Source organism: Pseudorasbora parva, chromosome 3 (assembly GCF_024679245.1).
Source record: "Pseudorasbora parva isolate DD20220531a chromosome 3, ASM2467924v1, whole genome shotgun sequence".
Taxonomy (NCBI): Eukaryota; Metazoa; Chordata; class Actinopteri; order Cypriniformes; family Gobionidae; genus Pseudorasbora; species Pseudorasbora parva.
This window is the reverse complement of record NC_090174.1, coordinates 18,788,933-18,810,979: the sequence shown is the minus strand read 5'-3', so window position 1 is coordinate 18,810,979 and position 22,047 is coordinate 18,788,933. Positions and strand designations below refer to the sequence as shown.

Genomic DNA, 22,047 nt, shown 5'->3' with positions numbered 1-22,047 from the left:
ACATTGTGGTGCCATTTTTCGGCCATCAATCGTATTCACATGATCTGATTAGCACCTCACGAGCGGCGAGAGCCATCTGGCCGTTTGCCAGATGAACAGCATTGTCATTGCGGCCACAATTTTATTCAGCATTGTCTTCTCCTCCATGTGCCTCCAAAAAGAATCAAACGGTTAATTAATCAGTGAATCGATCAAAGATTCGGGTCACCAATGTCACGTGATTTCAGCATGATTGGCGACCGGAATCTTTGATCGATTTGTCTTCCGGTTTGAAAAGCTTAGTTGGAGCAACGTCACAACGTCAACGTGTGCTTTTCGACCCAAGTATAGGCTGCTGGGGACATGCTGGCGTCAATCGCTCCGAGCGATTTTCGATATATATATATATTCATGACAAAGCTCATTCAGTCCAATCACTGCACTGTAGTATGCATACAAGATAATTTAGTTAATATGCATGAGACAGTCACTTCTGTCAGGCTCTTCTTCCATCCTTATTGTAGAGACATGGTGGGGAATTTTTGGAAACAGCGTGCGGAAAAGTGAAGGAGGAAAGCTAAGCGTTATGCTGAAACGAAGTAACGTAAGGGCGCCGAGCGAGCTGTAACTGGGCGCCGTCTGTGGAAGCCTTTGCTACAAAGGCTCGGTTAAGTAAAATTAACTTGAGGAATCGAACGCCGAACCTGCAAGCGTTGACTATCTAATTTATGTCAGGAGTGCAAAATAACCAATCTGTAGGCTAATGAACAATATTTTTGATGAAATATCAACAAGAATCAAAATCCACATCCTCTGCGTTTTAATTGTGGTCATAGACATGCACTAAACCGCATGTGTTCGGGCTCTTAGTGAAATAGAGTGCATATGTGGACAAATATAGATTTAGCTGCAGAGTGACAGCGCGGATCGGCACGGCAACCCAGCGCGCGTCGCTCTGTGCTTCAGATGCGCGGTCGAGACTTTGAAGCCTCAAACCCCTTCGCTTTTACCCCGATCTAGAATTACACACCTCTGTCGCATCGCATGTTTGTGGGTGGTTCACGTTCTCTTATCACTTCGGCGCATTGTTCATCTTGCCAAACAGCGTGCATATTTGGACAAATATATTTTTATCACGTTTGCAATATATTTTGTCATGCAGAATAACATTTATTTTCGTTTCTCACTGAATTATATTGGTTTGAAGAGCTGAATGATTTGCGATCTCTGCTGCACGCCACTCATAGCTCTCTCATTCGCTGTAATCATCCCTCATTTCATCTCACTGTGGTAAACAATGCCAACGTGAACCAAGAACATGTCTCAGAACTGCTGTAACTGCTGCTGTTGGTATCGCTAATCTTAATGCACCTAATGACACTCCCCTATTTATGCAAACCATTCCCTCTTTCCACACAATACCATCCCACCTTTTCACAGTCGACCACTCCCCTTTTAAGAAGCCTTTTCAAATCGAAGGTGTGAAAAAACGCCGCTGCAGCAGGGGGGTTTCATGACCCTTTAACTGACTTGATGCTATTCTCTGATTAAAAAGTGTTCCTTTAATTTTTTTTGCAGTATTTAATGATAAATTTACTAAAATTTGTGTTTACTCTGAAAAACAAAACAAAAGTAACCCCCTTTACCCAAATGGTAAATTGAATTTAAAAAGACGAGTAAACAGAACAAATTACTAACAATAGCACAAATAAATACAATAGAATAAAGCTACACATAAAAAAGTAATTTTTCAGGTGTTTCTAAAACACCACTCTGCCTCTTTTTTTCCCATAAAAAACAAACAAAAAAACTTAAACATTAAAGGGGGGGTGAAACACTCAGTTTCAGTCAATCTCATGTCAATCTTGAGTACCTATAGAGTAGTATTGCATCCTTCATATCTCCGAAAAGTCTTTAGTTTTATTATATTTATAAAAGAAATATAGGCTGTACCGAGTCTTTCCGTAAAAAAAACGAGCGCCTGGAGGCGTATCGTGTGGGCGGAGCTAAAGAATGACGAGCGCAAAACGGTGACGTCCTCAAGCGTGGAAAAGCCCATCGCTATCGATCAGCTAATAGATACATGATCCAGAATCACATTCGGAGGCTGAAATAAATCGCTGGGACCGCTCCGTCAAAAACACACTTCTTTTGTATGATTTGGTAAAGTCCTGACAGCAGTGAACGGTGGAGATCCACTTTGCGACGTGACTAAAGCGATGTTGTGAAGCTTCCCATTATTTCTGCGTTCAAACAGTGCAGAAACAGTGTTCACGGACGACTGGATCTGCACCTGAGAGTGTTTATGGGTGTGCATTTCCTCTCTCGCTCTAGTCACGGGCGCGCGCGCACCCTACCGGGAGAAGAGCCCGTATGGCCCATACAAGGACCTTCCGTTCTGTTCACGTCAAGTCGAGCCATACTCGAAAAAAACTCTCCGAAACTTGTGAGAAACCGGAAGGAGTATTTTTAACACAGAAATACTCCATCAAACGTCCAACATTAGTTTTTGAAACTGTTTCTATGTTTAGGATGGGAATCCAAGTCTTTAACAGTGTAAAAAGCTCAGTATGCATGAAACAGCATTTCACCCCCCCTTTAATAGCCACACAAATGTGTTTCAGGCAACACATTCCTTATCTTTAATGCATGTATATTTATAATAAAACAAAATATAAAACACAACCCTGCCTCTTTTCGTTTACATTAAAAAAATATTAAGCATATTATTATGTGATTCAGGCAATAAGTGTGCATATGATTATCAGCGTAATAAAATCAACTGACAAAACAGAACCCAGTCTCTTTTTGTTAAAGGTCCTGTTCTTCGCGTGTTTTTGAAGCTTTGATTATGTTTACAGTGTGCAATATAACATGAGTTCATGTTTCGCGTAAACACAGTATTTTTCACACAATTTACTTATCTGTACAGCGCTGTTTTCTCTGTCCTAAAAACAGCCTGATGATTTCCTTGTTCTATGAAGTCCCTCCTTCAGTAACACGTAACGAGTTCTGATTGGGCCAGCGCTTCCCGTGTTGTGATTGGACAGCAGCTTAGCGCACTTTGCCCGGAAAGGTCCCGCCTCTTACCATAACGGGGAGATGCAAGCGCTGAATGCGCGCTCTTCTCCACGTGAGAGAGCAACAAGACCACGCACCCTATTTTGCATGCACTTGGGGGTGGAGGGTTAGTCAACAAACGATTCTAGTGACGTCATTCATGCAAGGAAGTGCAGAGGTGTAGTCCAAACCGGCCGTTCGCTGTAGGCTTTGAAAGGGAACTTCTGTTAAATAAAATATCTTGCTTGGCATTGAACTTTGAGCTTTATAATTTTACAAGTATTATTTATGCTTCAACAGCAACATTTCACACTAACTAAAGTTTGAAAGATGGAATCGCGAAGAACGGGACCTTTAAATGTCATTTTATGAGAGATCAAAATTAGCTATTATAATTTTCACACTTGGGTTCTCTTTAAAAGAACCAAAGTCTGACTCCTTTAAGTGGACCAAGAGTTGAACCAAGTGAAAAAGGACCCATTTCTCTTCATGTTCACACTGTCCCTGAAAGAGAACTTGGATCCTTTTTTGGTCCACTTTAGTAGGAATGTGGTCTCAGACCTTTTTGTGTTCATACTGGGGACACTAATATTTTGATCTAAGTTTTCAATCCGATTACAAAAAAGTTGGGACACTGTACAAATTGTGAATAAAAAAGGAATGATAATTTACAAATCTCATAAACTTATATAGATAATATATCAAATATTGAAAGTAAGACATTTTGAAATGTACATTAAATGTACATATAAGGAAGAGCTTAAGGACCAATCTGCAACTTATTAGGTCAATTGGCAACATGATTGGGTATCAAAAGAGCCTCTCAGAATGGCAGTGTCTCTCAGAGTGGCAGTCTCTCTCAGAAGTAAAGATGGCCAGAAGATCACCAATTCACCCAATGCTGTGGTGAAAAATAGTGGGGCAATATCAGAAAGGAGTTTCTAAGAGAAAAACTGCAGTTTGAAGCTATCATCATCTACAGTGCATAATATCACCCAAAGATTCAGAGAATTTGGAACAATATCTGTGCATAAGGGTCAAGGCCAGAAACCCATACTGGATGCAGTGATGTATTTATTTAAAGCTGTGCAATGTTGTCCTCTGTAGTGTTACTAAACAAAACTGTAAAACATATTTTACAGCTTAAAATGTTCTCTTAAATGCACCAGTCGATCTTCTACGGGTTTGTCAAACAGCTGTAAAAGTATTTTAACCTCTGAAAGAGTAGCAACTGCTGAGTGTTTAAGATTTATATGAACACGAAGACTATGAAGTCATAATTTTTTTTTTTCAATCTACGCTACTGTACGTCAGGACTCAATAAAGATCAAGGTCACTATGGCAGCAAGACTGCAGCCCCAGGGCAGGATGTTATTAACCACAGCTGATCTTAATAGAGTATGACAATCACAATGACATATTAATGAAGTTTCTTTCCCCAGAGAGGGGCAGACTGACAGGATATTGGCTACTGGACCAACCGAAAACATTTTCTACCAGTACAGAATGATCCACCAGTGAATGTCTGCTACAGCAATGCTGCTGGATTTGTGGTCTGCAACACAGATTTACACTTACAAAAAAAAAAAAAACCCTTTTTGCAAAAAACACAACCTTTGAGGACCAAAAGAAATTGGACTCTCTTGAACTTGAAATCTGTGGACTGATTTGATGATTTTGGAAAAAATTAGGAAAACCATGGAAAATGGACACTCTGAAGTGTGCTAAAACATAACTAGTTTAGCCTAAATAATTATAAGGGATATGTAAAACATGCAGTGCTTTCTAGAGAGTTCTGTGTGCCTCAATGTGCTTCAATGTGCTTCTGTGCTGTTCCTCTTTACTAGAAGACCAAACACTGTGAAGTGTTTTCATCAAATATCAACTCACATAAACAACAGAACAAAAAAATAAATAAAAAATATAATAAAATGATTCAAATTCTCATTTCCATTCAGCATGAATGAGCTCCAGAACTAAATATGCTATTAAAAAAAAAAAAAAAAAAAAAAACTGATCAGCTCTACCTCTCATTTCAACCAGATGATCCCACAGAACATGAACAAATCTCAAGCTGTCTGGCGGATATCTCAGCATGCACGAACTAACATTTGTTCTTTTAACACTTGGCAAAGACTGAGCTTCTCATCTTCCCTGTTAATCTGACCCTACAACACGATTTTACTATCCAGCTAGGTTCATCTTTGATTACCTCTTCAGACTTCAGAGTCGGTCAGAAATCTTGAAATAATCTATGATGACCAGCTGTCCTTCAAAGACCACATTTCAAAGACAGCTCGGTCATGCAGGTGTGTGCTGCACAACATCAGGAAGATCAGAACGTTCCATACAGAACATGCAACACAGCTTCTTGTCCAAGCCCTGGTCATTTCTAGACTTGACCACTGCAATGCGAATGCAATGCTGCAAATGATCCAGAACACTGCAGCACGTCTCGACTCCAATGAGCCAAAAATGGACAAATATTTTAAGTCAGGGCGATCATTGTTTTCATGATCGATCGTCGCTGTCACGTTTGAGTACTCGACTACTGTTGTCCATCCCTACTTTTGTACTCCTCAGTTGTAAGTCGCTTTGGATAAAACCTTCTGCAAAATGCATGAATGTAAATTAAGTCGCTATGGTTGGGAGAGAGAGAGAGAGAGAGAAAGAAAGAGAGAGAGAGAGAGAGAGAGAGAGAGAGAGAGAGAGAGAGAGAGAGAGAGAGAGAGAAATATGTAATTTTTACCACAGTAGGGGAAAAGGGTCCATAGTTAATAAATCGTTACTGCCAGCAAATAAATCCAAGCCAATCTCATCTTTTGTGATGAGTAATGAGCAATAAGTCCAAATGAAATAAAGAAATAAAAATGAAAATGTCCAATGTCATCACGTTATTGAACAAGAAAACAAATGATTCCTAGAGATACATAAAATACCTTAAGAAATGCAATTACAGGAAATGCTTATTTCCTGTAAGATATGAAACTAAGCCTAGAATTACAGATGACACAGAGATGATAAATGCACATAGACAACAATGACCATCCAAAGCTGAATCACAGCATGTCATAAAAAGGGCTGTTAAGTTTCATTACTATATTCTTCATAGTGGTCTTAATGTTTACTTTTTATTTGCTTTTCTGCCATTGTGTAGTAGGCGTTTTACAGAAAATTAAACTAGTGTTACAAACATATGCCGAGATCTACGGTCAGTCACATGAGGAATTATGGAAAAACTGAGACAATTCCACCCACCAACTGCCTCCTGGATGTTGGGTGATCATTCTAGACACTCAGGAACTAGAGAGTTCAACATGATGAGTTCACTGTGTGTGGTGTTGGAATGTCTGACAACAGACTGTGGTGTGGTAACTCCCAGAGATGGGACTAGTCATAGCAGGGGATTTAGGTCACACTGACTGATGCAGCATATGTGAACTCCTTAAAGGGTAATAAAACTTACTTTAACACTGGCTACTCCTCTTCACAGTTGTGAAAAATGCTACAAAAGTTTCTGTGGTAAGCTGTGGAGTGGAGGGGGAAGAGGAAAAGGCACAACAGCGGCTTCTGATAAAGTCGCTCTTATTGAGTAAAAGCATCAGTGTCCTTGAAAAAATGCAAGCTGCAACAGGACACAGTCGTCTGGCGCCGGCGCTATTTCTGCTTTTCCGGTAATACGTGTGAGGGAACGCAGCTCTTTATATCATATTAGATACATTTAAATGTGTTTAAAATGATGTTCTGACGTTACTCTGTGTGTTTGCTCAGCACCTGCTGTGACACTTGTTCACACTGGTAAGAGTAAAGCGATTTTGCCGAGGAATATGATGCAATTGACAGGTGACTCCCTCAGATGCTGTGCTCAGACTTTCTGGGTGCTCAGACGTCCCTGGTTAAAATAGCAATTTTCTCACAATTTACAAATAGTTGGAAACATTTGAGATATTGTAAGAATTCAACTGAACAAAATATGTAACACGGGCCTAGTGGTTTTTGGATATTTTACAGCAAAAATACTACAAAGTGCACCTTTAACATATATTAATGCATATTAATGTTAACAGCGCAGTTAGTTAATGCATTAGTTAACATAAACTAACCATGAACAAGACCTTTTTTCAGCATTAGCTAATCTTAACTCACACATAAATAAATGCATCTATTCACATTAACAGCACAATTAGTTAACATTAGTTAATGCATTAGTTAACAGGAACTAACCATGAACAGTGCCTATAGCTTTACTGTTTTGTAGGGATGGGACGAAATATCGTTTGACAAAATTTCGCGATACAAAACGTGACGAAACGCATCGAGGTCGAAAAAAATGGATCGCGAAATAAAGATAGATGGCACTGCTGCATGATTTGCGTAGTATATAAATAATTTAGTGTATTGTGTGTGTGTGTGTTTGTGTGTGTATATGGGGCAGACATAACAAAACGCAGCGCGCATTTTCTGTTTGATCTGAGGCATAGTTGAAAAAAGTGAGAGCAGTCAGACACAAAGGATGCAACAGCAAACATTAATAGGGAAAGAAAAGGGTTGACATTAGCATTAATATTCTAAACCAAAAATGCAGTTATTGCCTACATAAGCAATTTTTCATACGAACTTTGCCCTGTTCTGAATTAAATTGCCAGTGTAAAAACTCCCTTTATATTATTAAAATAAGAGAAATCACTACTTACTCATTATTTTTAAGTTTAGGCTTAAGAGTCATGAACAATTTCTTAGATAAACATATCTATGACCTTTAATATGTCTAGTCTTCATGCTGTATTGAAATGCTATTATTGAATAAGTATGGTTTCACTAATAATAAATGTACATTTGCATAAAGCATGCATATTTGTCCATACCTATGTTGATTAGAACTTAATTTAAGATACATTTACAATTGCTAAAAAGGTGCGATTAAATTGCGATTAATCGCGAGTTAACTCATGACAATCATGCAGTTAATCGCTATTCAATATTTTAATCGATTGACATCCCTACAGTGACCTCCACAATTATTGGCACCCCTGTTTAAGATGTGGTCGCGGACTTCTAAAAATTCTCCTTTTTTTAAACAACATAGAACCAAAATGCAAAAAAAGAGAAAAATCCTACCTTTCGTTTAAGTACATTACTTTGGTGGTAAAAAAAAAAAAAAATCACAGATTTGGAAAGACATTTTTTTTTGATATCGTATCGTGACGTATCGTATCGTAACCCTGGCATATCGAGGTGCATCGTATCGTGAGTTTAAGTGTATCGTCCCATCCCTACTGTTTTGGTAAGGTTATCTTACTGTACATATTTACATTAGTTTATATAGTTGACAAACTTAGAATGAACATTTCTAACCATTTTACTCTAAAGGTAAAAATGTTTTGTGTACATTATCAACATTATTAACCCTTAAATGCATACCTCGAGTCATTAACGTCATTCCCTACCCTCCTCCTCATTCATTTTTTAAAGTTAGATATCAACCTTCTTAGTATTCCTCAATCAATCCATTTTAAACAATATAACAAGAAGAAATTATAGAATTATAATTGAATGCCTGTTTTTCCACAAGTTTTTTTGCCAAAATTGTATAGGGTCGCTAACAACCCGAGGTGTGTACAATTGTACATATATATATATATATATATATATATATATATTAGGGCCGGGACTTTAACGCGTTAATTAAGATTAATTAATTATGTGACTTTAACGTGTTAATTAATTACGCAAAAAAAAAAAAAAAAAAAAAATTAACCACACTTATTTTTTCACCGCGGATTGTTTTTCAATGAATGAGTTTCGACGGACCGATTATACTGGAACACCAACTAGCGCTCGCTCCGGAGTCACGACAACAACAAACCATGTGTGCGTCTCAATCAGCTCCCTAGTTCAGTAGTCAGGGCACTGATCAGGGAGTCAGCCCATTGACTTATGTCCTGATCAGTGCCCTGACTAGTGAACTAGGGAGCTGATTGAGACGCAGGGCATGAGTGAACATGAACGAAGAAGCTGATGAGACTGCTTTGCTTGGCCCCGTGGATGGGAAATTTTGTTTTAAAAAATGAAAGAATGGAAGCGTCGTCAAGAGCATGGTTGTGTGCAAGCTATACAACAAGGAATTTGCGTATCACCGCAGCACATCGAGCCTCAAATATCACAAATATGCTTTTGCTATACTTAATGGCAAACATTGCGCTGGTCTGCTGGACTGAAATAAATAAACAATATTTTGTTGATTAAGCTTATGTATTCAGTCATTATTCAATGGTATACTAAAAATACATGTGAAAAATTACTTCTCATTGTTCTCAGGTCAAATATTTATATGCAATTAAAATGCGATTAATTTCGATTAATTAATTACAAAGCCTCTAATTAATTAGATTAATTTTTTTAATCGAGTCCTGGCCCTAATATATATGTTTGCACAATGATAAATGAATCTACAATGACAAAATAGGGCACAACTCACCTCTATTCCACAAGGTGGCAATGTCTGATATGCAATGATGAAGTGACGTTTCACTCATAGTAACCGACAGAAAACAAAACAATAATAATTATAATCTGCAAAACTTAAAATGGCTTAGTGATTTACTGCAGAGAGCAAGTACTAAACACAATCAAATATTAGTTTCACTGTCTCTTGATAATCGATGTGGTCAAGAAGCTGTCAGTGATCAAAATATTGAATTTGAAGACGTGGAAAATGAGTTTGGAGAATATGCTTGAGATCGCGAATATGATACAGATGCTGAATGTGCTGGTAAATGAGCTCTGACAATGATGGTATAAAACATTTGCTCAAATCTTATCCATGGTAAATATAGGTCTGGGTCCCTAACGACCCGAATATGTAAGAATGTTTGGCGAAACGGTCATGCATTTAAGGGTTAAACAAAGCATTTATTAAAGGGGTGAGAAATAAACTTTCCCTTGAGCTTTTGATATATAAAAGGTCATGGTAATATAAGAATATCCTCTAAGTTTCAGAGCTGAAGACTTCCTCCTTGTTAGTCAAAGAAAAGCTTTTATACACCAGGCCCAGCAATTGATCTTGTGCTTCTTTCTTATGTCATAGCGCTATAAAACACTTCTCTAGAGCACATCTAATCCAGTAGCCCCACCCACTGACTCATGGAGGTGATCTGCCCGTGCTAGCTATCCAACAACAATAATCATGCTGAGGAAGATAGCAAGATATTGCGCTATTTCTGGTTGTGGAAGAACACAGCTTCCTTCGGATCCTAATATTAGGAATGTGTGGTTGAACTTTATTTTTAATGAAGTTCCAGCTCACGTGGGAAGACATGTTCACTTCGTTTCACTGCGGAATCTTTTGTAAACAAATCTCCGGTCGATGCTGTATTTGGATCTGACAGTGGTGCAATGGTGCAACACATTTATGCAACTAAAATATATGTTTTTATATGTAATCTTATTGTATTGTTATAGATCGTTTTTGCTTATGTGTACGTGTCTAACAGAACATACCATTTGCACGCTGGACACGTATGAGCCAGGGCTCGCAAAGCCCGGCAGGCAGATGAATCTCATAATATTTCGTTCTTGATCTGTGCTGTTGTCACTCTCTTGACTTGACATTTGAAGGTTAGTACGCGGCGTGCGGTTCGCGTTTACGGTATATTGACCGATCGTGCGGGCTATGTCTAACATAAAAATAATGAGTCCAATCAATCGTGGGTGGATGAGAAATAAATCATTGTGTTTGTTTGATAAAGATGTTTACGAGCCCTGTGATATTTTGCAAACTCCCTCCTACCTGAAAAACCTTTCGACTGCTGGGAGATGACACACATGTGACAGAACGTTGGTCCACCAGGTCCAATGCCTGAAGAGCACATGGGCCAAACACAAATCGCAATCTGAAACAGAGACAGAACAAGAGCAAATTATGGGTGTTCACATTGACAATTCATGTTGTTTCACTACTATCGTGAAAATAAAGCCAAATTAAAGAAGAGTTTACTTCTCATGTCAATCTTGAGTACCTATAGAGTAGTATTGCATCCTTCATATCTCCGAAAAGTCTTTAGTTTTATTATATTTATAAAAGAAATATAGGCTGTACCGAGTCTTTCCAAAAAAAACCGAGCGCTGGAGGCGTATAGTGTGGGCGAAGCTAAAGAATGACGAGTGCGCACAAAGTGGTGACGTCCTCAAGCGTGGCTATCGATTCTCAGCTAATACAATTATGATTCAGAATCAAATTCGGAGGCTGAAATAAATTGAACAGGAGAAACAGCAACAGCAGGAAGTCCGTCTCTGTAGTATGTACTGTATTTAGTCCCCTGTCAACATTTGCGCTTGTTTACTCGCAGTTTATGAGGACATGATTCGGTTTATGGACTATTGTATGCCACTAAACCTTAGCAGTAGCAAGCAAAACAGTTTTGCACGTCAGACTAGTGTAACGTTATACATAGAACAACAATGGAGTAACCGAAGCCTGTGATCGTGTTGTTTACTGATGTTTACTCACGCGACGATAGCCAACAGCACAGACATTTGAAGCAGTTTTACTCACTGGCTGCTTACAAAGCAGGACCGAACCTTTATCGCTGGGACCGCCCCGTCAAAAACACACTTCTTTGGTATGATTTGGTGAAGTCCTGTGACAGCAGTGACCGTCGAAATCCACTTTGCGACACGACTGAACCGATGTTGTGAAGCTTCCCGTCATTTCTGCATTCAAATCGGTTCAAATGCAGCGCTGCCTTCCCGGAATGCTGTGCTGAAGCATTGAAGTCGCTTGATGTCACCCATAGGAATAAAGTGGAGCGCGGCGCGGACTATAACGACATAAGTGCTCACGGACGACTGGATCTGCACCTGAACGAGTGTTTATGGGCGTGCATTTCCTCTCTCGCTCTAGTCACGCACGCACCCTACCGGGAGAAGAGCCCGTACGGCCCATACAAGGACATTCCGCTCTATCGACGTCAAGCCGACCCATAGTTGAAAAAAACTCTCCGAAACTTGTGAGAAACCGGAAGGAGTATTTTTGACACAGAAATACTCTATCAAACGTCCAACATTAGTTTTTGAAACTTTGTCTATGTTTAGGATGGGAATCCAAGTCTTTAACAGTGTAAAAAGCTCAGTATGCATGAAACAGCATTTCACCCCCCCTTTAAATAAGTCCACCCCCCAAGATTATTGTTATAAAAACGAGCCACATCTGAAAGGTAAAGGAGGAGGTGTTGCTGTTAGGGCTGGGTTTCGATTCAAATTTCAAGAATCGATTCGATTCCGATTCTCAAGATCTTGAATCGATTATCATTATTCGATCCGATCCGATCTTTGAGATTTAGATAAGTGCTTTTAAAGAAAGCATATTTTCCAGCTGTTACCTGAATATTACAGGACTGTAGTTATGCAACATATTGATACTATTATTATAGACATTCAACTGCGAATTAATGGAGTATTGATGGTTGTAAAGAACAATCCCCCTTCCAGAGTGCTCTAGTCAGCGAATTCGCACTGTGGAGAGGGCACGTGCTGTCATGACAAGGCAGCCATTACAACTTCCTTGGAAGTAAGCGCGGCAAATTAAAATTCACGGGGAAAATGTAGGCCTATTATTAAATCGATCCTCTGAGTTACGGATCGATCTTTAGAAATGAATATGAAAATCGATTTTTCAACACAGCCCTAGTTGCTGTAATTTATAATATCTATCTTGTAATTTATAATATCTATTTATAATATCTATACTCAGAAGTCTAGTTTCAAATATAGTTCCTTTGAAGTTTTGGTGCTTTATGTAATGTTGTGTAGTGTAAATGTTAAATTCCTATTTGACATTTGTGTTGGCTACTGTGTACAGGCCACCAGGGCACAATACAGACGTTATCAAAGAATTTGCTGATTTTCTATCAGAGTTAGTACTGGCTGCAGATAAAGTACTAATTGTTGGTGATTTCAATATCAATGTAGACAATGAAAAAGACGCATTGGGATTGGCATTTAGAGACATTCTAAACCCTATTGGAGTTAGACAACACGTATCAGGACCCACTCATTGCCGTAATCATACTTAAGATGTAATAATGTCACATGGAGTAAATGTTGAAATTCTGCAGCAGAGTAATGACATCTCAGATCATTACCTAGTATCATGTATACTTAATTTAGGAAAGGCTGCAAAGCAGTCCCCTTGCTTCAAATATGGCAGTACTATCACCGCTGCGACTAAAGGTTGCTTTGTACTAGGGCTGAACGATATTGTGTTTTAACTAGTGATCGGCCGATATATCGGATTCCCGATATTTTCCACGATATTTAAGCATTTTCCCATAATCGGGTATCGGTTTTGTAATATCGCATTTTCCGATAAATGGTGCCGTCTTGTGGACGTTTTGAGAATTGCATACAAGCGCGCCATTAAAGGATTGCGTCTGAAGGGAGATGAGTCAACAGCGGTGTTCAAAGGTTAAAATAACTTGCATCCCTTAATGAACTTTGATTAAGCCAAACATTTCTTTCTCTGTGTTTATTCTCAGTCGCATTCAGCCGTTCTCTCGCAGAGTTGTTGCTCCAGCATATAGGCTAGTCACCGTATGCAAACAAGACCGACTCGTTTATAACACCTTAAATAATATTAACGTCTGCTATATAACATGTATATAATAAACATCTAATCAATTACAGCTCCGTGGAAATGAATTATTACACCATGAATGACCATTTTGGAAATAAAAGTGCCAAACTTATTTCTGTCTCTGTGTTTATGCTCGGTCGCATTCAGCCGTTCTCTCATCGAGTTGTTACTCCAGCATATAGGCTAGTCAGTAAACAAGACCGACTCGTAACTAAAACTCCTTATATTAACGTCTGCTATATAACATTTAACATTATATAACAATTCGATGTTTTATAATAAGCATCGAATTAATTACAGCTCCATGAAAATGAATTATTATGCCCATCTCTGCGAGACGTGTAAGTTAAGGGCAGAGATGAAAACAGCGCTCTGTCATCATTAGCATTTCATAGACTGACACAAACATTCATTTTGATACTATACTAGATGAGATTGAGTTTTTAAGAAAAATAAACAAACCCGCGAATACATCAGCTTTTACAATGTTTGCATATTCCAGAGAATATTCACTTTTCAGTCTATTAAACACACAAACCTTTTAAAACTGTAATGCTTACTGTTTAAAATGAATGCTTATGTTTATGCTCATAGTTATGGGGAGTTGATAGACTCAACTCTCCATTTGAAAACATTACTTTATAAATGTATTTTACCTGTTGTTAATATGGCTGTATTTATAAATAAAAAGGTAAAACAGCATTAATGTTGTGAGGGCACGACTTTGCACTATATTTAAAAAAAAAAATTCAGACTATTTATTTATTGATGTAAATGTCTTTTGTTCTCTCTGTAAGTGAGTGAACAGCAAAAATGACAGTGTTTAAAAAGCTCAGTTCAGTGCTGTTGCTGTAATTGTAATAAACAGAAATAACAAGTAAATACCGGTTCTACATATCGGTTATTGGCAAATAAACATGAAAATAATCGGTAATAAAAAAAAATCAATAACGGTCGATCACTAGTTTTAACATCGACATCGCGATGTGCGCATGAGCGATAGTCACATCGCCGGAACATGCGATGTGAAGGGTAGTAGCCCACGGTAGCAAGGTTATTTTCGTAAACGAAAACTGAAACTAAGACTAAAACTATTGGTCAAAAAACATTTTCGTAAACTGAAATAAAATTAAAAAATCTGAATAAATAAAAAACTAAAACTAAACGAAACGAACTACTCTTACTAAAAAACTAACTGAAATAAAATAATAATAAGCAAAAATAAATATTCGTTTTCGTTATTAATAAGCTCTCTTTAATGTGGTGGAAAATCTGACTGTGGCGCTTGAGGGAGTGTCTGTATTGCGCTACTGCGCGTGAAGTGATCTGAGTGACGGACACGTGCAGACAGGCAACACATCGCTAAACGGCAGTTCACAAAGAATCAATGCGTCCGTGGCAGTGAAATGGGAAATAACACAAGGTAATGAGATGCACGTTGAACTTCTTTTAACTTAAGCTCACTGTTTTGGAATGCCGTTTCTTACGCGACGAGAGACGCAGGCGCAAAAGTCAGCAACTAGTAGCAAATACTAGCCTACTGTACGTTTGAGATTTCATGTTTGCATGATATTGACAGGCTCAAAGGTGTTATCATAATCATTTACATTATATTATATTATTATCTGTGTGGAGACATTTCCCCACAAAGTAGGGAATACCAGGATACACACACACACACACACACACACGTTTGTTTCACTATATAAGTGAGGACATTGCATAGACTTCCATTGATTTTATATCAGGTTAATGTTATTTTATATCCCCTAACCCAACCCCTATCCCTAAACCTCCCCATCCCAAGAACGTGCAAAACAATAGATTTAAATAAAAACATGTTTTGGCCGATTTATAAGCCTTTTTAACTAGTGAGGACCAGTCAAATGTCCTCACTAGTCAGTTATCATAATATTTTACTAGATAAGTGAGGACATTGGTCCCCTTTACAATTATAGCACACACACACACACACACACACACACACACACACACACACACACACACACACACACACACACACACACACACACACACACACACACACACACACACACACACACACACACACACACACACACACACACACACACACAGCACAACAGTGTGTGTTGGCTGTATTCAGATGACTTTAGCTGTGGTCTTACACTGCTAGCCTACATTGTACTACTGAAGAAATTAAAATAAGCTTTTAATTGTTTAACAATATTTCATCTTTGTTATGAATGAGTTTGTCTGGAATTTATAATTTTTACTTTTATATTTTACTTTGTATTTATTTTGTTCTTTAAGATAGGCTAATACTCAGAGGATCTATGTCAAAAATATCAAATATAATTTTTTAATATCAAAATATTATTTCATTTTTAATCTCCAGATCGTTGTTTGTATAGGTCATAGTTTGACTCAAGCTTTTTTGCTCAAAGGTGAAGACCCAACTTTATGCATGTTTTGTTAGACCGTCCTGGGTTTAAACAATAATGCTTGTTTATCAAGTGATTTCACTTAAGGATGTTTAGTAAGATCAAACTCTAATATGTGCAAACATTAAACTTTGCTGAAATTAAAAACCTTGATTTGGTCTCTACACTTCATTATGGTAACTCTGCTAAACTATAATTACTAAAACTGAAACTAAATAAATAAAAACTAAATAGAAATGTATTTGCAAAATAAAAACTAAACTAAAACTAGCAAAACCATTTGTAAAACTAACTAAAACTAAACTGAAATTTGTAGCAAAATTGAAAACGATAATAAAATAAAAACTAATTTCAAAAAGCAAAACTATAATAACCTTGCACGGTAGCACACAGTAAACACAAGTTTGTTGCTGGGGTGATTGGTGATTTGCTGCCTGCACAGTGATTAGTTCGCTGTGCCGCTGCCCACCGTTAAACATTCACTGCTAAAATGCCAGACGAAGAGGATCCGCCGCCGCAAAAAAAATAAAAATAAAAAAAGGTTTCGTACCAGAAATCATCTTTTTGGGACTATTTCGGCTACAAAAAGGAGGATGATGATCAAAAAGAGGTACTTTGCATGGAGTGTCAGAAAGTTGTGGCCACAAAACAAGAAAACACCACCAATTTGTCTGATCACTTAAAACGGCACCACAAAGCTCTTTACGACGAATACAAAGCAGGGCTCCACATTAACGCTTGTCCGGGACAAGTGGATTTTTTGAAGGGACAAGTGAAATACATTTTTACTTGCCTGACGGACAAGAGCCTGATTAAAACAAAAAATAACTAGCGAATCATGAAGATTAAAGAAAATAATCCAACACCGTGGTACAATGAGCATACTCTGGCCTTTAAAACAGCAGCCAGAAAAATGGAGCGCAGCTAGAAGAAAACAAAACAGGACGTTTTTCGCAATTTGTGGAAAGAGAGCATGATTACATGTACAGTCTTGTTCAAAATAATAGCAGTACAATGTGACTAACCAGAATAATCAAGGTTTTTCGTATATTTTTTATTGCTACGTGGCAAACAAGTTACCAGTAGGTTCAGTAGATTCTCAGAAAACAAATGAGACCCAGCATTCATGATATGCACGCTCTTAAGGCTGTGCAATTGGGCAATTAGTTGAATTAGTTGAAAGGGGTGTGTTCAAAAAAATAGCAGTGTGGCATTCAATCACTGAGGTCATCAATTTTGTGAAGAAACAGGTGTGAATCAGGTGGCCCCTATTTAAGGATGAAGCCAACACTTGTTGAACATGCATTTGAAAGCTGAGGAAAATGGGTCATTCAAGACATCGTTCAGAAGAACAGCGTACTTTGATTAAAAAGTTTATTAGAGAGGGGAAAACCTATAAATTGGTGCAAAAAATGATAGGCTGTTCAGCTAAAATGATCTCCAATGCCTTAAAATGGAGAGCAAAACCAGAGAGACGTGGAAGAAAACGGAAGACAACCATCAAAATGGATAGAAGAATAACCAGAATGGCAAAGGCTCAGCCAATGATCACCTCCAGGATGATCAAAGACAGTCTGGAGTTACCTGTAAGTACTGTGACAGTTAGAAGACGTCTGTGTGAAGCTAATCTATTTTTAAGAATCCCCCGCAAAGTCCCTCTGTTAAAAAAAAAGGCATGTGCAGAAGAGGTTACAATTTGCCAAAGAACACATCAACTGGCCTAAAGAAAAATGGTGGAACATTTTGTGGACTGATGAGAGTAAAATTGTTCTTTTTGGGTCCAAGGGCCACCTGTTTGGATACAACAGGCAGTTTGTGAGACGACCCCCAAACTCTGAATTCAAGCCACAGTACACAGTGAAGACAGTGAAGCATGGAGGTGCAAGCATCATGATATGGGCATGTTTCTCCTACTATGGTGTTGGGCCTATTTATCGCATACCAGGGATCATGGATCAGTTTGCATATGTTAAAATACTTGAAGAGGTCATGTTGCCCTATGCTGAAGAGGACATGCCCTTGAAACGGTTGTTTCAACAAGACAATGACCCAAAACACACTAGTAAACAGGCAAAGTCTTGGTTCCAAACCAACAAAATTAATGTTATGGAGTGGCCAGGCCAATCTCCAGACCTTAATCCAATTGAGAACTTGTGGGGTGATATCAAAAATGCTGTTTCTGAAGCAAAACCAAGAAATGTGAATGAATTGTGGAATGTTGTTAAAGAATCATGGAGTGGAATAACAGCTGAGAGGTGCCACAAGTTGGTTGACTCCATGCCACACAGATGTCAAGCAGTTTTAAAAAACTGTGGTCATACAACTAAATATTAGTTTAGTGATTCACAGGATTGCTAAATCCCAGAAAAAAAAAATGTTTGTACAAAATAGTTTTGAGTTTGTACAGTCAAAGGTAGACACTGCTATTTTTTTGAACACACCCCTTTCAACTAATTGCCCAATTGCACAGCCTTAAGAGCGTGCATATCATGAATGCTGGGTCTTGTTTGTTTTCTGACAATCTACTGAACCTACTGGTAAATTGTTTGACACGTAGCAATAAAAAATATACTAAAAACCTTGATTATTCTGGTTAGTCACATTGTACTGCTATTATTTTGAACAAGACTGTATGCTTGACCCTATACCGACTAGGCTATTAAAAGAGATGCTTCCAGAGGTCATAGATCCTCTGCTTAATATCATTAATTTATTATTGACGAAAACTTTTAAGTTGGATATAATTAAACCACTTGATCCTAAAGAATTAGTCAATTACAGGCCAATCTCAAATCTACCGTTTCTAGGGGTGTAACGATATATCGTTAAACGATGCATCAAGGTATTAAAAAGGGATGATATGCATCGGTGATGGAAACGATATGATTCATAATATATAGTTGTTTTATCAAAGGCTCAACTTGTTGTAGTAGGCCTATTTATAAGATATAATTCACTCAAACACAAATTAACAAATGTAGGCTACCTCAAATGTAAATTCTGTCATGTAGCTACTCACCATCATGTCGCTTTTCGTTTAACTTCCAAACACAAATTAATATATTCTTTATGAAACACGAGGGATTTCTATTCCTCCATTTTTAAAGTTCATTCCTCTCAAACTTAAAAGATGGCAAAAATGCCAAAAAGGCATCGTAAAAATAACTAATCGACTGGTCTAATCCAAATCTTTTGGAGTCTTCATGTTCTCTGAAGAGACACAATGGCTTTTTATGATTAATATATTTAACACAATGCACATACTGTAGTAAAAAAGGATGTTCAGATGATTGCATGATGCACGAAAACAACATGAGAGTGAGTAAATGAAGAATTAAAATTCTTGGATGAGCTAAACATTGACAGTTTGAGAACAGTCATTTTCACAAGCTTTCTTGCGATTAGAACTGTGATCAATTGCATTGATCATCTTTAGTGCACGCGCTGCCGGAACGGCACTCCTCAAAGTGAGAGTGCAAACATTATTTAAACCGGCACTCCTCCGAAGTCAAAACGCAAACACCATTTAAAGCATAGGCTACTCCTTGGTGAAAGCGCAAACATAATTTAAATAACCAGATCATGGTTATTTTTAGTAGTATGATTATATGATTATTCAAAGCATTTTAGTTGGTTAATTCTTACATAGGCTACTGCATAAATAGTGGGAGAGGCAGGGCATAGCGAGCATGGGGAGAGAATGCTGCCTGCATTGAAACTCTGTAAATTAAATTTTTTCCCCTCATGCATTATTCACGCTTTCAGTGAAATTATTACAGTAATTATCTAATTACATATAATCATACAACGACTATGCATAATGTTGAACATAATGTATCATAATGCAATGGGGGAATATTTATGTCCTGATAATAATACACTATATATATATATATATATATATATATATATATATATATATATATATATATATATATATATATATATATATAGTGTATTATAATGCATATATATATATATATATAGTGTATTATAATGCATATATATATATAGTGTATTATAATGCATATATATATATATATATATATATATAGGGATATGTAAGTATCGTGAGTTCAGTATCAAGATACATATCGTTACAATTGTTGTATCGTTACTAGGGCTGTAACGATACACCAAACCCACGATTCGGTTCGTATCACGATTTTTGACCCACGGTACGATACAAACCTCGATATGGGGGGGACAAAACAGTTTCATTCTGTACAGTATTCTGTAGCCTATTTTGCCGTCAATACCAAATATCTGTATGGTCAATAGGCTACTGCCGACGTTTTCTTTGCGGTACCAATAGGCAATATATATTTAACATGAAGTATAGGGCCTCCTGTACATCAATACCAACAGAAGCGTATTGATGATTGATGTCAGACACGCTTCTGGTGTGCAAAGAAAGAGAAAACGCCACGCAGCCGCCCCGCAGATGACACGCAACAGAAACGCCACGCTCACACCACGTTGCCAGCCGGTTGGGGAAGCTTCTTGAAACACTTACGGCAAATTGTGTGGGTCTTGTCAACTACACGATTGCCATCCTTGTTCTCCACCGGGTAGCTGAAATGTTGCCATACTGCTGACTTAAAAGTTGGACCTGGACAGGAAGGATAATTCTGGCAGTTGGAAGGGGTGTGTCGCGATTCTGCCTTCTCACATCGCGATACAGGTTCGTGGACCTGCGTATTGCGATTTCGATTTCATATCGCATATCGTTACAGCCCTAATCGTTACACCCTAACCGTTTCTATCAAAAATACTAGAAAAGGCAGTGTCTTCACAATTATGTTCCTTTTTAGAAAGAAATGTGAGGATTTCCAGTCAGGATTTAGACGTATCATAGTACTGAGAATGCTCTCATCAGTGTTACAAATTATTTACTCTTATCTTCATATCGTGGTTGTATCTCTCTATTAGTGTTACTCGATCTTAGCGCTGCATTTAATACTATCGATCACATTATTTTGAATAAACTCGAAAATTATGTTGGCATTAGTGGAATTGCATTGGCATGGTTTAAATCATACTTATCTGACGGTTAGGGCTGGGTAAAAATATTGAATGCATTGCAATTATTTGTTTCTCAATTCGATATCGATTCATCAAATCTTATGAATCAATTCAGCCCACCGGCCAGTGGTGGCGCTGTGGGCAGCACTCTAGTGAGAGCGCCAAAACCGCAAGATGGTATAACAGCTGCACTCCGTACAAGCCTGAACCACCATCGTTAAAAGCCGATGTTTAGGCTCCTTTTGGAAAGCCAAAGGTTCTATGATCAGCTGTTCAGTGTTAATTATTGCAGTGTTTCCCACACATAGACTACTTTGTAGCAGTGCACCACAGAATCCAAACCGGCCGCCATATATTGCACTCGCGACAGACAGACACACAAACAGACACACAATGAAAAATGAAAATTAAATTTATGACAGAGTATCTAAGTGTAGGCACACTTTACTGTCTATGTCCAGAAAGTGAATAAATCATTTGAAAGCCACGTTTCTAGCATCTGTAAATCTGCATTCTACCATCTTAAAAATATAGCTAAATTAAGGCACCTGCTTTCAATGCAAAATGCAAAACAGTTAGTACATGCGTTCATGAGCTCAAGGCTGGATTATTATAATGCTCTACTGGGAGGTTGCCCTGCTTGCTTAATAAACAAACTCCAACTAGTCCAAAACACTAGCCTAGATAACAGCCGAACTTAGCCCCGCCCACAATTTTTTAGGCCGGGCAGTTCGGTTTGGCCTCACTCCATAGAGGAGTAATTATCTCCAAACAGAAACTGTTCGGACCAATGAAATCATCAGGGCGGGCTTTAGATGATGACGGACAGATGATAAACGTAATCATGCACATCCTCAAAGGGGCTTGGATTATATTTGTTCAAATCTTAAACGGAGAGCTTGTTTGTATATGCATTCACCTTCACAA

The 22,047-nt window shown here is 38.0% G+C and overlaps 1 protein-coding gene across 3 annotated transcripts in view; it reads right to left on the bottom strand.

Annotated features, from left to right (window-relative positions):
- Positions 1-22,047, bottom strand: part of zswim7 (zinc finger, SWIM-type containing 7) — a 71,078-nt gene that overhangs the window by 28,158 nt on the left and 20,873 nt on the right. For all 3 annotated transcript variants that reach the window (XM_067437971.1, XM_067437973.1, XM_067437972.1), the window contains exon 4: positions 10,829-10,931. In XM_067437971.1, the coding sequence (XP_067294072.1) occupies positions 10,829-10,931 (103 nt within the window). The remainder of the gene's footprint in view (positions 1-10,828; positions 10,932-22,047) is intronic.